We start from the raw sequence: 14,380 nt of genomic DNA, 5'->3' as shown, positions 1-14,380 counted from the left end.
ATCGGTTGTTCAGCTACATCCTGTTCTTGTGTAATGCTTTCCGGCTCGAGTTCTGCTTGGCCATGCCCAGGGGTGCTAGAAATACGTTTCAAGTGGGCTGAATTTCTCTGGTACACCTTCCCCGTCTCAGTGTTTCGCACCGTTACCCGAGCTCCAGTCTTGTCGATGACTTCGTGTTCTGTCGGCAGGAAGTTTGGAGACAGCTTGTTCTGCGGCAACAAATTTTTGAGCAATACCGTGTCACCTGTTTGAACATTTGATGGAGTTGTACGACGTTTAAGATCAGCTATTTCCTTCCCTTTTTGTTTCGCTTGCAGGTCTTTGTCATACACTTCGTCGTTCCGTGGAGTTGTCTCGATATCTTGCAGCGAAGGCAGCTTTGATCTAATCGTGCGTCCAAAACAGAGCTCCGAGGGTGTCTTCCCCGTGACAGTGTGAGGTGTTGTGTAATACATCATCAGGTACTCGTTCAGATCACACTTCCAGTCACGACCCAGAGAATGACTGATTTTCAATCGCTTCAGCAAAGATCTGTTCTGCCTTTCAACGAGGCCATTCTCTTGTGGCCAGTATGGCGTTTTGTTGTTCAGGTGGATGCCTCTGATCGTACAATACTGTTCAAATTCTTTGCTTATGAACTGACGAGCGTTGTCTAAGGTGATGGTAACAGGATAACCGAGTCGCGTGAAGATCCGTTCAAGCCGGTCCGTAGTCTCCTTGGCCGTGATGCGTGTCATGACTTCTATCTCCTTATATCTACTGAAGTAATCAATCACTACAAGCAGGTATTCGCCGGTCGGCAAGGGTCCCAAAAAATCCAATGCTATGTCCACCCACGGTTTCAAAGGCAGAGGTCGTCTCGCCATCGGTTCTGGATGCGATGGTATACCCACCAGACGGCATCCTTCGCAAACTGCTATCGTTCGTTGGACCTCCTTCTCCATCAGCGGCCACCAAACACGATCGCGGAGTCTCCTGAGCATTACGGATTCTCCTGGATGTCCCTCGTGCGCCAGAGACAGCAACCGGGGGCGTAGCGTCGCAGGAACGATCATTTTGTTTCCTCGTACAACGATGTTATCTAGAATACCCAGTTCCGCACGAAACGCTGCGTACGGTTTGGCTGCCGGGTTGTCCCACCTCTCTGAATGGATTGCTTCCCGTAGAGTGACCAGCTCGGGATCGGCTTGAGAAACGTTCTCGATCTCACTTACATCCACTGCTACTGATTCCAGAATAGCCAACAACATGAACTTGTTGTCCGTGTCCAGATCTACGCCACCAGCCGAGTTGTTCGCCCCAAACCTTACCAACCGCGAGAATGGATCTGCTACGTTTGAGCTACCTTTACGGTACTTGATTTCGTATATGAACGACTGCAATCGAAGCACCCATCGTTCTATACGAGCGCAGGGTTTCGAACTCGAGGAAAAGATCACTTCTAGCGGCTTATGATCCGTCTCCAGTTCGAACTTCCGCCCTAGCAGATAAACAGCGAACTTCTCGACGGCCCACACTAGAGCTAGAGCTTCCTTTTCCGTCTGGCAGTATCTCTTCTCCGTATCGCTTAGACTCTTGCTGGCATAGCTGATTACTCTTGGAGTTGGGTCGGTGTTGGTGAACTGAAGCAGAACGGCACCTAGGGCTACCGGTGACGCATCCGCTACCAAGCGTGTGCGTAGGTTGTTGTCGAAGAAGTGTAGATTACTTATCTCGCAAATCATTATCTTGATTTGCTGGAACGCTTGCTCGTGACAACCCGTCCAATCGTACGAGACTCCTTTGCGTGTCAACTCTCGAAGTGGATTTGTTACCGTGCCGAGGTCTGGCAGGAACCTCCCGATGTATGTAACCATACCCAAAAAGCTGCGAAGTTCTTCCACGTTGGACGGTGCTCTGAATGACTTGAGGATATCGGTTTTCTCTTCGGTCGGACGAATACCCTCAGCCGACAGGTGGTGTCCCAAAAATTCCACTTCAGGCACTTTGAAAACGCACTTGCTGTCGTTCAAGAGCACTCCTCGGGATTGTAGCGTCTTGAGAACTTTCTGGAGGGATGCATCGTGTTCCTGCTCCGTAGCGCCGAAGATGAGGATGTCATCAATGTAATTTACGACATTGTTGCAGTCTGCGAGTATCTGCTCGATGATCTTTTGGTACATCTCCGAGGCGCACGAAATCCCGAACAAGAGCCTTTTGTACCTGAAAACTCCCTTGTGGGTTATGAATGTTGTGATGTACCTCGAGGATTCCTCAAGCTCCACCTGGTGGAATGCCTCTTTCACATCCAATCGGCTGAAGAACCTGGCCTTTTTCAATGCGGGTAGAAAATCTTCAAAGGTTGGCATGTAGTGGGTTTCGCGAAGAACGGCCGCATTTGCTCGTCGCATGTCCACGCACAGTCTCAGCTCTCCGTTATCCTTCACGATGGCCACTAGCGGTGAAATCCATTGGCTATATTCCTCAACGGGCTCGATTATATCCGCTGCGAGCAGGGTGTTTAGTTTTTCCTCAATTCGACTCATCAAAGCTAGCGGTGGACGCCTAGCACGCTGCGCTACTGGAGACACCTCCTTGTCGATCGGAATGCAAAGTTTCACCCCACGAATCTTCGGGAAATGCTTGCTGTCCTGTTTGATCGTGCTGACCGATACACCACGAGTGCTGGGCAACCCAATTATGAGGACACCCAAGGCCTTGGCTGTCTCTCTCCCCAGTATTGGCTGAGATCCTTCCGCCACCACGTAGAATGTTGCTTCCTGCTTGGTTACTTTTCCCGCATCCTCCACGCTCGTTGCTGCATCAAACACTTTCAACACTTTCAGAGGTTCAGATTTCAGCCCATATGGACGAAACGTTAAATCACATTCATCTCGCAGGTTCTTCATTTCCAGTCCGTTCATGAGCAGGTGACGCCAAGTGCGTTCAGCAATAATGTTCTTGCATGAACCTGAGTCGATCATCATCTCAAGCAGGACGCCTCCCACTGTGACACCAACCATCTCCTCCCGGGTGCTGATACTGTAGATGAAACTGGCAGACTCTTCCGTGTTGTGTATCGAGTCGATGGCGTTGCACTGCCGTTTATTTGATCCGTGCTGGCTGGGGAAGCTGTAAGGTCGTTTGCCTCCACGCTTCTGTTGATGGTTGGCCACTAAACGTTTCGACGGAACGGTCTTACAGCGTTTGGCAAAATGATCTGCTCTACCGCATTTGTCACAAATTTTGCCGAGAGCTGGACACGAAGGATCATTCGCAAAGTGCCCTGTCCACCCGCACCTTGAGCATTCGGACGTTCCGTGTTGAGATGATGGTTGTAGTTTATTCACGAAGGACGTTGACGGCGTAGTCGCATTTCCGATCTGGCCTGCTTGGAATTTAACGGACGAGTAAGATTTGATCGTCTTTGTCAGTTCGTCTAATGTCAGGCCGGCTTGTTGCAGCAGCTTTTCCTTCAGGTCCGCCGGCGCCAACAGAATGATCTTATCGATGACACTTATCTCTGCGCTCTCAGCTTTGGTTTTTCCAAAGTTACACTTTGCTGCTTGGTCCGTGGCTCGCAGAAGGAATCTTTCCAATGACTCTTCTAGTTCCGGTTTGAGCGTCCAGAAAACGTGCCGTTCAAAAATCTCGTGTTGTTGTGGTGCAAAATACTCGTCGAGTTTCGCGATGGCGACATCAAACGGTTTGATGCCCTGTTCCTTGTCTTCGTCCACATCTGCCCCCGGCAATGTGCTGAAAACTTCCTGCACTTCAGGACCGGCTCTGGCCAAGAAAACGTTCTTAAGCTTGGTTTGGTCGGTTTCCTCATTTGCCAGAGCGATGTATTTGAAGTTCCTTCTGTACTTCAACCACTCGTCCCGTACTTGAGACGACGGAAGAGCTTTGAAATTGAACGGCTGAATTGTCCATTTGTCCATTTCACGTGACCTGAAAGGTATTTAAAAACAATTTCCAAACATCGCTTTTTTTACATTCCCTTTTTTTTACCTTTTTTATCGGTTTTACGAACCACCACAGCTATGCTGTGTTCCTTTTATTCCGGTCTCGAAGACCACCGCAACCTTTTGCGTTCAATTTTCGATCTCGACGCTCTTCGGGAGCACCACAGTTGCACTGTGTCCAAAATCACGACGGCCTCAGAGCCACCACAGTCGAACTGCGTTCTTTTTTTTTCGGCCTTCGGGACCACCACAGCCACAGTGCTGTGTTCCAAGAGCTGCGATAAAAAATGTCAACATAACCTATTTTTTTTTTTGTCTTTTTTTGCATGATTTTTGTAGTATAATTTACCTGTTGAGTAACCAAATTCACGCTGTGGTTCTTCCAGCCCGTCGCCAGTTTGTAGTACCGAGGATTTCTCTTTCAATAATTAAGTTTATTTGGAGTTTTATCAATCTGCTTTTATTACACTTCCGTACACGAGGTTTGCACTCAGAATTCTGTCCTCTGTTTCTCTCCCCGCCTCACCTACACGCTTCCTCGGTATTACCCATTTTCCGTTGGGTAAGAACTCCCTCGTTCGTGCTGTGACGATCGAGGGGCTCTACGCTGGTATCACAAGGCCTATTCAAAAAAAAACTAGATTTAAACCTAAGGTAAAAAGTGTGAAATGATTAAAATGATTAAAATCTAGATTGTTTTCTCAAAAAGTCCTGGGTTTCCCAGCTGGATCATTTGAAAAAGTAAGCGTTAAAAAGAAAAAATCGTCATAAACTATGCATAATGGTCTTAAAAAGCAAAAAAAATACAGTTTAATTTTTTTGTTGTTTTAATTTTAACAAAACTACGTTATACAATGTGTTTTTTAGCATAAAACATCGGCATCGGCATCGGGAAGCATATTTTTTGGTTTTCTTTCTCGCTCAAGAATGATATTTTTAATAACATTTCAGGTAAATAACATGTATTTTTTTCACAATATGACGTAAACGCTTAATAATCATGACTAAAAATTAATTAGATAAAAAGAGCTCTCAAACAGTGAACATCATCATCCTAGAGGTAAGTATTATGATTTTGAATGTTTTTTTTTTTTTTTGAACCAGTAGGCCAACTAATGAGCCGGGACCCGTGCCTGAATTCGATCCTAGACGGTCACGGTGGAATTTTTCGAGACGAGATTTGTCCGATCATGCCTTCCGTCGAACGGGGAAGTAAATGTTGGCCCCGGTCTAATTTGATTTGATTTGGCCAATCATAAGTTACCATAATAAAAAAAACTATTTTTAGGAGATAATTTTGGTCATTTTTTCGTAGTTTTCAGTTAATTCACTTATCCTCAATTGCAGGAGTTTTTTTTTATGTCAAAAGAATCCGTTAAAACATTGCACCTTCCAAAACAAAAGGTTTGAAAACTCAAAATCAATCATTTGAAAAGTTGAATTTTCAGCACTATAATTTTTTTAATATTTGAAAAGCATTTGTACAATAAATTGAAATCTCATCAATATAACCCCGGCTTTCGGTATTGATTTTGTTCCTAACGTTCATGTGTCTTGAGCAATCAAAATATTTGAATGCATCCTCATCATAAGCAATGAAGTCAGCAAAAAACAATCGCTTTAAAATTAAAAATTGCCAAATCATGCCCGAGTCGAAGCTATTGTTTTAATTTTAGGCAATCTCGCCCTGTATGAAGGATATTATACTCACATTTATCACTGGTTTTATTTTTATTTCCCAATAAATCACTGTCGCAATTGCTTATTACCATCACTTTTCCGCTTGTTAGATTTAGAGCTATACCTTTTGTGGACTTTTTGACAAGTCGTACACGTGGAAGTAAAAGTTTTTTTTTTTAATCTAATGAGAATTTTTTAAATTGAATTCAAACGAGAATTTTCATTCGATTTGTTTAAGCCATTTTGAAACCTTTCTCTAGATTGAATTTTGGCTTAGTTGATCCACGATTAGTCGCCCTGTTGTGTATCATTTTCCGCGTAAACAATTCAGTGCTTCACCGATCCGTAAGCTTAAACCGCGAGTATCTCTCTGATAGCAAAAAGTATCGTGCGACTCCATCAATCACTCACCGTTTCATAGATGACTTAGATCTGGCTGGGCCATGAGTCACCTGCTCAAGCCACCTGTTGTGCGTCGCCAGCTGAGCTCCGTGAGCAGCACCGGCAGCAGCAATGGCTGTGAAATTCCCATTCACGTGGGTTATTCGTTCTCGAAGTTGGTCCGCGATCACCATGGCATCGAGCAGATGATTTCCTTCCAACGAATGTGAGTTCGCTTCCAGCGGGACACAGAAAACAGCAAAAGAAAACCTCAGTCTAGACAACGCCACATAACCTTATTCTATTCCCGTTTTTCCAATGAAGTCATTTTTCCCAAACTTGATTTTTTTTTGTTCTGTTGATGTTTCAAGCCCAGTGCTCATGCGTGAAAAAATTAGTCTGGCTGTCGTGTATTGTCGTGTTGTACAATTCTTCTGATATAAATTTATTTGTTTGGTTGTGTGACCATCGCACAGGCCAATCGCGGCAGGCGTTGTCATCGCGAAGGAACCACGCGGCAAGTACCGGTGCCGGACGCGGGCGCTCCGTGGAGGCATCACCGGGTGGAGCGACTTTAACGATCCGTCCAAGTTGATCTTTCTGGTAAGTCATTACAGCCATAGTTGAAATTTACAATTAAAAATACAAAGTCAACAGGAAAAACCTTGGCTTAGTGATTAAATAACAAACAAAACATGTAAAACAAGCTGTGAAATGGATAATTAAATTATTTAAAATCAAAATCTAGTTATGGGACCATCCAGAAACCACGTGGACACTTTAGGGGGGGGGGGTGTGGCGTTTGTCCACGACCCATACAAATAAGATTTTTTTTGTATGGACAATTGTCCACGAAGGAGGGGGGGGGGGGTAACAGATTCCCAAAAAAGTGTCCACGTGGTTTATGGATGGTCCCTATCTAAATAACATAAGCTTTCAAGAATCACTTCTTTATCACACGGTATTTACAATTAAAAACACAAAACAAAATCAAACCATTCACTGTCATGACCCCCGGGTATTTTGTTGAATCTATTGCAAGTTTCTGCTCGAATAAATTCAAAACCAGAAAAGTTTAAAAGAATCTTTTTTTTATCTGATAATCAATTGCAGTACAGTCATCCCACATATTCGGAACACCCACAAATTCGGAACACTTTTATGATAATTTGTCAATAGCATGCCAAAAGTAGCTTTTCTGTCGATCTTACTATTTTTAAAACCTTCATTTGGACATTATCTTGCTATTTCACTAGTAAAAGTAGTACTTTTTGAACAAAAAACTTCATTCCAAGACTATCTTGTCCAGAGCAGCAAAACACTGCCTCCAAATGGCCTGTTTCATAATTGTGGGATGTTATTGTGCCTCCCACAATTGTGGAACACCTGAATTTAACTGATATTTTTTGAACATTGGCCGATCTGTAAACCGTTCCGAATATGTGGGATGACAGTAAAAAGAAAAAAAAAACTGAGCCACAACATTTAGCTTCCGAGTTAAACAAAAGTTATTATTGAAACCAGTTGAAAACTTATCAAATAAATGATTTTGATGTTTTCTCGAATTGACGATCAAAACGTATTCTACAAAAGTTAATTTAAAAAAAAACAGTTGTTTTTAGATATTTTTTTCTGAATAATCCTTATAAACACCTATATCTTTGCCTAAGACACCGAATCGATAAGAAAAATCCTTCCCGAGATATCAAATATTAACAAACCATTTCGCAAAATATCTTGAAATTTAACTTTGTACATACAGTCCGGACTCGATTATCCGAGGTCTCAATTATCCGAAGTTTGAAATCATGACCAAAAAAAATCCTTTTTTATTTCTTACTTATTCGAATTCTGCGACCCCATGTTAGTCAAATTAGAATATATGATTGCTTTTAATATTAAAAATGCATTTTTTTAATATGTTAGTACCGCCATTTTAAACGCCATCTTGGATTTAAAAATTCTTAATTATTCTAGAGTAGTTTATGTAATTTGTAATTTTGTTTGAATTTCCTCAAAAATTAATTAGAACAACGAAAGATGTGGGGGTGACTATGGGTCAAAAAAGGATACACCTCTCGTAATTTCTTAATAACAAAAACAATTTGAATAACATCGAAAATCTTTTATCGTAGAATTGTACTTAGATATTTTACTTACATTTTCCCAAAATATGGTGTCATTTGATGGACTCTACCTTAAATGGCAATCGTTTGAAAATTGACCCAATCTCACCCCTTTGAGGGGGTGACATTGGGTCAATTTAAATTAAAATGATGCTCAAATACAAAGATATAGTAAAAACAAGTCATCCAACCCGAGCAGGGGTAAATAACACGGGAATACCAAATTTTGGTATTACTTGGGCAAATAACAGCGACCAAAATGTGCCCTTGGTTGCCCAGTAATAGATGGTAAAATACCATGAAATCATACCAAAATCTTGTATGTGTAAGGGCACAACAATACCAAACCATGTTATTCCAAGGGTAAAATAATACCTCAAAATAAAACCATTTCAATACCAAGTTGAGGTCTTCTGGATTTTTGAACATTGCTTGAATACCAAAACTTGGTATTGCCATGGTTTTATTTTTAGGTATTCCCGCGCCCTTGGAAAATCGTATTTTGGTATTTCTGTGGTCCTTCACATACATGATTTTGGTATGATTTCATGGTATTTTACCATCTATTACTGGGCAACCAAGAGCACATTTTGGTCGCTGGTATTTGAACAAGTAATACCAAAATTTGGTATTTTCATACCATTTTTAGTGCAGCAGTTGCAGTTAGTGAAAAAACGGAAATTATTCATATGCAACAGCCAAATCTATTCACCTGATGATTCCATGTTGTTATTAGTGATATTCTTCACCACACCGAATGCATTTGTCATTGATGAACGGCCTGTGCTTGAAGTTCTTGAAGCTTCTGAAAAATAACAAGATTGAAAAATAAGTATTATTAAAATGAAACTGAATTGAAATTCACCAAAATTCATTAATCTGTCGATTGACTCGTTTTTCAATGTATTTGGTAATCACGACTTAGAGATATTTCAACGTTTTTGAAAAAAATATTAGTGGGTATATCACACTAATTTTTAAAATCATCTTTAACATTTTTGGGTTTCAAGTCATTTTAGCGCAAAATTAATTAACTCGTAAATTTTTTTTAACAAATTTCCCATAGTTTCAGAGGAATTTGATAAAACACTTTAATACCAAAATAATACCAAAATGTGCCATCCTGACTTAGAAAATTTTCCACAATTTCAAGTCATTTCTGTAGGGGGTATATAAAAAATGTTTAAAATCAACTTTGAAATTTCCGGTTTTGAATGAAAGCATTCGCTTTGAGACATGATTTTAGCGCAAAATTAATTATTTTGTCAAAATTGGTCAAAATTTTCCCATAGTTTCCGAGGAATTTGATAAAACACTTTAATACCAAAATAATACCAAAATGTGCCATCCTGACTTAGAAAATTTTCCACAATTTCAAGTCATTTCTGTAGGGGGTATATAAAAAATGTTTAAAATCAACTTTGAAATTTCCGGTTTTGAATGAAAGCATTGGCTTTGAGACATGATTTTAGCGCAAAATTAATTATTTTGTCCAAATTGGTCAAAATTTTCCCATAGTTTCCGAGGAATTTGATAAAACACTTTAATACCAAAATAATACCAAAATGTGCCATCCTGACTTAGAAAATTTTCCACAATTTCAAGTCATTTCTGTAGGGGGTATATAAAAAATGTTTAAAATCAACTTTGAAATTTCCGGTTTTGAATGAAAGCATTGGCTTTGAGACATGATTTTAGCGCAAAATTAATTATTTTGTCCAAATTGGTCAAAATTTTCCCATAGTTTCAGAGGAATTTGATAAAACACTTTAATACCAAAATAATACCAAAATGTGCCGTCCTGACTTAGAAAATTTTCCACAATTTCAAGTCATTTCTGTAGGGGGTATATCAAAAATGTTTAAAATCAAGTTTGAAATTTCCGGTTTTGAATGAAAGCATTCGCTTTGAGACATGATTTTAGCGCAAAATTAATTATTTTGTCAAAATTGGTCAAAATTTTCCCATAGTTTCCGAGGAATTTGATAAAACACTTTAATACCAAAATAATACCAAAATGTGCCATCCTGACTTAGAAAATTTTCCACAATTTCAAGTCATTTCTGTAGGGGGTATATAAAAAATGTTTAAAATCAACTTTGAAATTTCCGGTTTTGAATGAAAGCATTGGCTTTGAGACATGATTTTAGCGCAAAATTAATTATTTTGTCAAAATTGGTCAAAATTTTCCCATAGTTTCAGAGGAATTTGATAAAACACTTTAATACCAAAATAATACCAAAATGTGCCATCCTGACTTAGAAAATTTTCCACAATTTCAAGTCATTTCTGTAGGGGGTATATAAAAAATGTTTAAAATCAACTTTGAAATTTCCGGTTTTGAATGAAAGCATTCGCTTTGAGACATGATTTTAGCGCAAAATTAATTATTTTGTCCAAATTGGTCAAAATTTTCCCATAGTTTCAGAGGAATTTGATAAAACACTTTAATACCAAAATAATACCAAAATGTGCCATCCTGACTTAGAAAATTTTCCACAATTTCAAGTCATTTCTGTAGGGGGTATATAAAAAATGTTTAAAATCAACTTTGAAATTTCCGGTTTTGAATGAAAGCATTCGCTTTGAGACATGATTTTAGCGCAAAATTAATTATTTTGTCAAAATTGGTCAAAATTTTCCCATAGTTTCCGAGGAATTTGATAAAACACTTTAATACCAAAATAATACCAAAATGTGCCATCCTGACTTAGAAAATTTTCCACAATTTCAAGTCATTTCTGTAGGGGGTATATAAAAAATGTTTAAAATCAACTTTGAAATTTCCGGTTTTGAATGAAAGCATTGGCTTTGAGACATGATTTTAGCGCAAAATTAATTATTTTGTCAAAATTGGTCAAAATTTTCCCATAGTTTCAGAGGAATTTGATAAAACACTTTAATACCAAAATAATACCAAAATGTGCCGTCCTGACTTAGAAAATTTTCCACAATTTCAAGTCATTTCTGTAGGGGGTATATCAAAAATGTTTAAAATCAAGTTTGAAATTTCCGGTTTTGAATGAAAGCATTCGCTTTGAGACATGATTTTAGCGCAAAATTAATTATTTTGTCCAAATTGGTCAAAATTTTCCCATAGTTTCAGAGGAATTTGATAAAACACTTTAATACCAAAATAATACCAAAATGTGCCATCCTGACTTAGAAAATTTTCCACAATTTCAAGTCATTTCTGTAGGGGGTATATAAAAAATGTTTAAAATCAACTTTGAAATTTCCGGTTTTGAATGAAAGCATTCGCTTTGAGACATGATTTTAGCGCAAAATTAATTATTTTGTCCAAATTGGTCAAAATTTTCCCATAGTTTCAGAGGAATTTGATAAAACACTTTAATACCAAAATAATACCAAAATGTGCCATCATGACTTCGAAAATTTTCCACAATTTCAAGTCATTTCTGTAGGGGGTATATAAAAAATGTTTAAAATCAACTTTGAAATTTCCGGTTTTGAATGAAAGCATTCGCTTTGAGACATGATTTTAGCGCAAAATTAATTATTTTGTCCAAATTGGTCAAAATTTTCCCATAGTTTCAGAGGAATTTGATAAAACACTTTAATACCAAAATAATACCAAAATGTGCCATCCTGACTTAGAAAATTTTCCACAATTTCAAGTCATTTCTGTAGGGGGTATATAAAAAATGTTTAAAATCAACTTTGAAATTTCCGGTTTTGAATGAAAGCATTCGCTTTGAGACATGATTTTAGCGCAAAATTAATTATTTTGTCAAAATTGGTCAAAATTTTCCCATAGTTTCAGAGGAATTTGATAAAACACTTTAATACCAAAATAATACCAAAATGTGCCGTCCTGACTTAGAAAATTTTCCACAATTTCAAGTCATTTCTGTAGGGGGTATATCAAAAATGTTTAAAATCAAGTTTGAAATTTCCGGTTTTGAATGAAAGCATTCGCTTTGAGACATGATTTTAGCGCAAAATTAATTATTTTGTCCAAATTGGTCAAAATTTTCCCATAGTTTCAGAGGAATTTGATAAAACACTTTAATACCAAAATAATACCAAAATGTGCCATCCTGACTTAGAAAATTTTCCACAATTTCAAGTCATTTCTGTAGGGGGTATATAAAAAATGTTTAAAATCAACTTTGAAATTTCCGGTTTTGAATGAAAGCATTGGCTTTGAGACATGATTTTAGCGCAAAATTAATTATTTTGTCAAAATTGGTCAAAATTTTCCCATAGTTTCAGAGGAATTTGATAAAACACTTTAATACCAAAATAATACCAAAATGTGCCATCCTGACTTAGAAAATTTTCCACAATTTCAAGTCATTTCTGTAGGGGGTATATAAAAAATGTTTAAAATCAACTTTGAAATTTCCGGTTTTGAATGAAAGCATTCGCTTTGAGACATGATTTTAGCGCAAAATTAATTATTTTGTCCAAATTGGTCAAAATTTTCCCATAGTTTCAGAGGAATTTGATAAAACACTTTAATACCAAAATAATACCAAAATGTGCCATCATGACTTAGAAAATTTTCCACAATTTCAAGTCATTTCTGTAGGGGGTATATAAAAAATGTTTAAAATCAACTTTGAAATTTCCGGTTTTGAATGAAAGCATTCGCTTTGAGACATGATTTTAGCGCAAAATTAATTATTTTGTCAAAATTGGTCAAAATTTTCCCATAGTTTCAGAGGAATTTGATAAAACACTTTAATACCAAAATAATACCAAAATGTGCCATCCTGACTTAGAAAATTTTCCACAATTTCAAGTCATTTCTGTAGGGGGTATATAAAAAATGTTTAAAATCAACTTTGAAATTTCCGGTTTTGAATGAAAGCATTGGCTTTGAGACATGATTTTAGCGCAAAATTAATTATTTTGTCCAAATTGGTCAAAATTTTCCCATAGTTTCCGAGGAATTTGATAAAACACTTTAATACCAAAATAATACCAAAATGTGCCATCCTGACTTAGAAAATTTTCCACAATTTCAAGTCATTTCTGTAGGGGGTATATAAAAAATGTTTAAAATCAACTTTGAAATTTCCGGTTTTGAATGAAAGCATTGGCTTTGAGACATGATTTTAGCGCAAAATTAATTATTTTGTCAAAATTGGTCAAAATTTTCCCATAGTTTCAGAGGAATTTGATAAAACACTTTAATACCAAAATAATACCAAAATGTGCCATCCTGACTTAGAAAATTTTCCACAATTTCAAGTCATTTCTGTAGGGGGTATATCAAAAATGTTTAAAATCAAGTTTGAAATTTCCGGTTTTGAATGAAAGCATTCGCTTTGAGACATGATTTTAGCGCAAAATTAATTATTTTGTCCAAATTGGTCAAAATTTTCCCATAGTTTCAGAGGAATTTGATAAAACACTTTAATACCAAAATAATACCAAAATGTGCCATCCTGACTTAGAAAATTTTCCACAATTTCAAGTCATTTCTGTAGGGGGTATATAAAAAATGTTTAAAATCAACTTTGAAATTTCCGGTTTTGAATGAAAGCATTCGCTTTGAGACATGATTTTAGCGCAAAATTAATTATTTTGTCCAAATTGGTCAAAATTTTCCCATAGTTTCAGAGGAATTTGATAAAACACTTTAATACCAAAATAATACCAAAATGTGCCATCATGACTTAGAAAATTTTCCACAATTTCAAGTCATTTCTGTAGGGGGTATATAAAAAATGTTTAAAATCAACTTTGAAATTTCCGGTTTTGAATGAAAGCATTCGCTTTGAGACATGATTTTAGCGCAAAATTAATTATTTTGTCCAAATTGGTCAAAATTTTCCCATAGTTTCAGAGGAATTTGATAAAACACTTTAATACCAAAATAATACCAAAATGTGCCATCCTGACTTAGAAAATTTTCCACAATTTCAAGTCATTTCTGTAGGGGGTATATAAAAAATGTTTAAAATCAACTTTGAAATTTCCGGTTTTGAATGAAAGCATTGGCTTTGAGACATGATTTTAGCGCAAAATTAATTATTTTGTCAAAATTGGTCAAAATTTTCCCATAGTTTCAGAGGAATTTGATAAAACACTTTAATACCAAAATAATACCAAAATGTGCCGTCCTGACTTAGAAAATTTTCCACAATTTCAAGTCATTTCTGTAGGGGGTATATCAAAAATGTTTAAAATCAAGTTTGAAATTTCCGGTTTTGAATGAAAGCATTCGCTTTGAGACATGATTTTAGCGCAAAATTAATTATTTTGTCCAAATTGGTC

At 37.3% G+C, this 14,380-nt stretch overlaps 1 protein-coding gene and 1 long non-coding RNA gene across 2 annotated transcripts in view; one reads left to right on the top strand and one right to left on the bottom strand.

Annotated features, from left to right (window-relative positions):
• The window catches only part of LOC128092723 (uncharacterized), a 444,042-nt gene that overhangs the window by 7,101 nt on the left and 422,561 nt on the right, over positions 1-14,380 (bottom strand). The window lies entirely within an intron of this gene.
• Positions 6,053-14,380, top strand: part of LOC120424437 (calpain-A-like) — an 83,421-nt gene continuing 75,093 nt past the window's right edge. Inside the window, exons 1-2 of the mRNA XM_039588561.2 lie at positions 6,053-6,231; positions 6,482-6,608. Coding sequence (XP_039444495.1) covers positions 6,068-6,231; positions 6,482-6,608 — 291 coding nt within the window. The 5' untranslated portion in view covers positions 6,053-6,067. The remainder of the gene's footprint in view (positions 6,232-6,481; positions 6,609-14,380) is intronic.

This window comes from Culex pipiens, chromosome 2 (assembly GCF_016801865.2).
Source record: "Culex pipiens pallens isolate TS chromosome 2, TS_CPP_V2, whole genome shotgun sequence".
Taxonomy (NCBI): Eukaryota; Metazoa; Arthropoda; class Insecta; order Diptera; family Culicidae; genus Culex; species Culex pipiens.
Note: the sequence above shows the minus strand (reverse complement) of the source record. Positions and strands in the feature narration are given on the sequence as shown.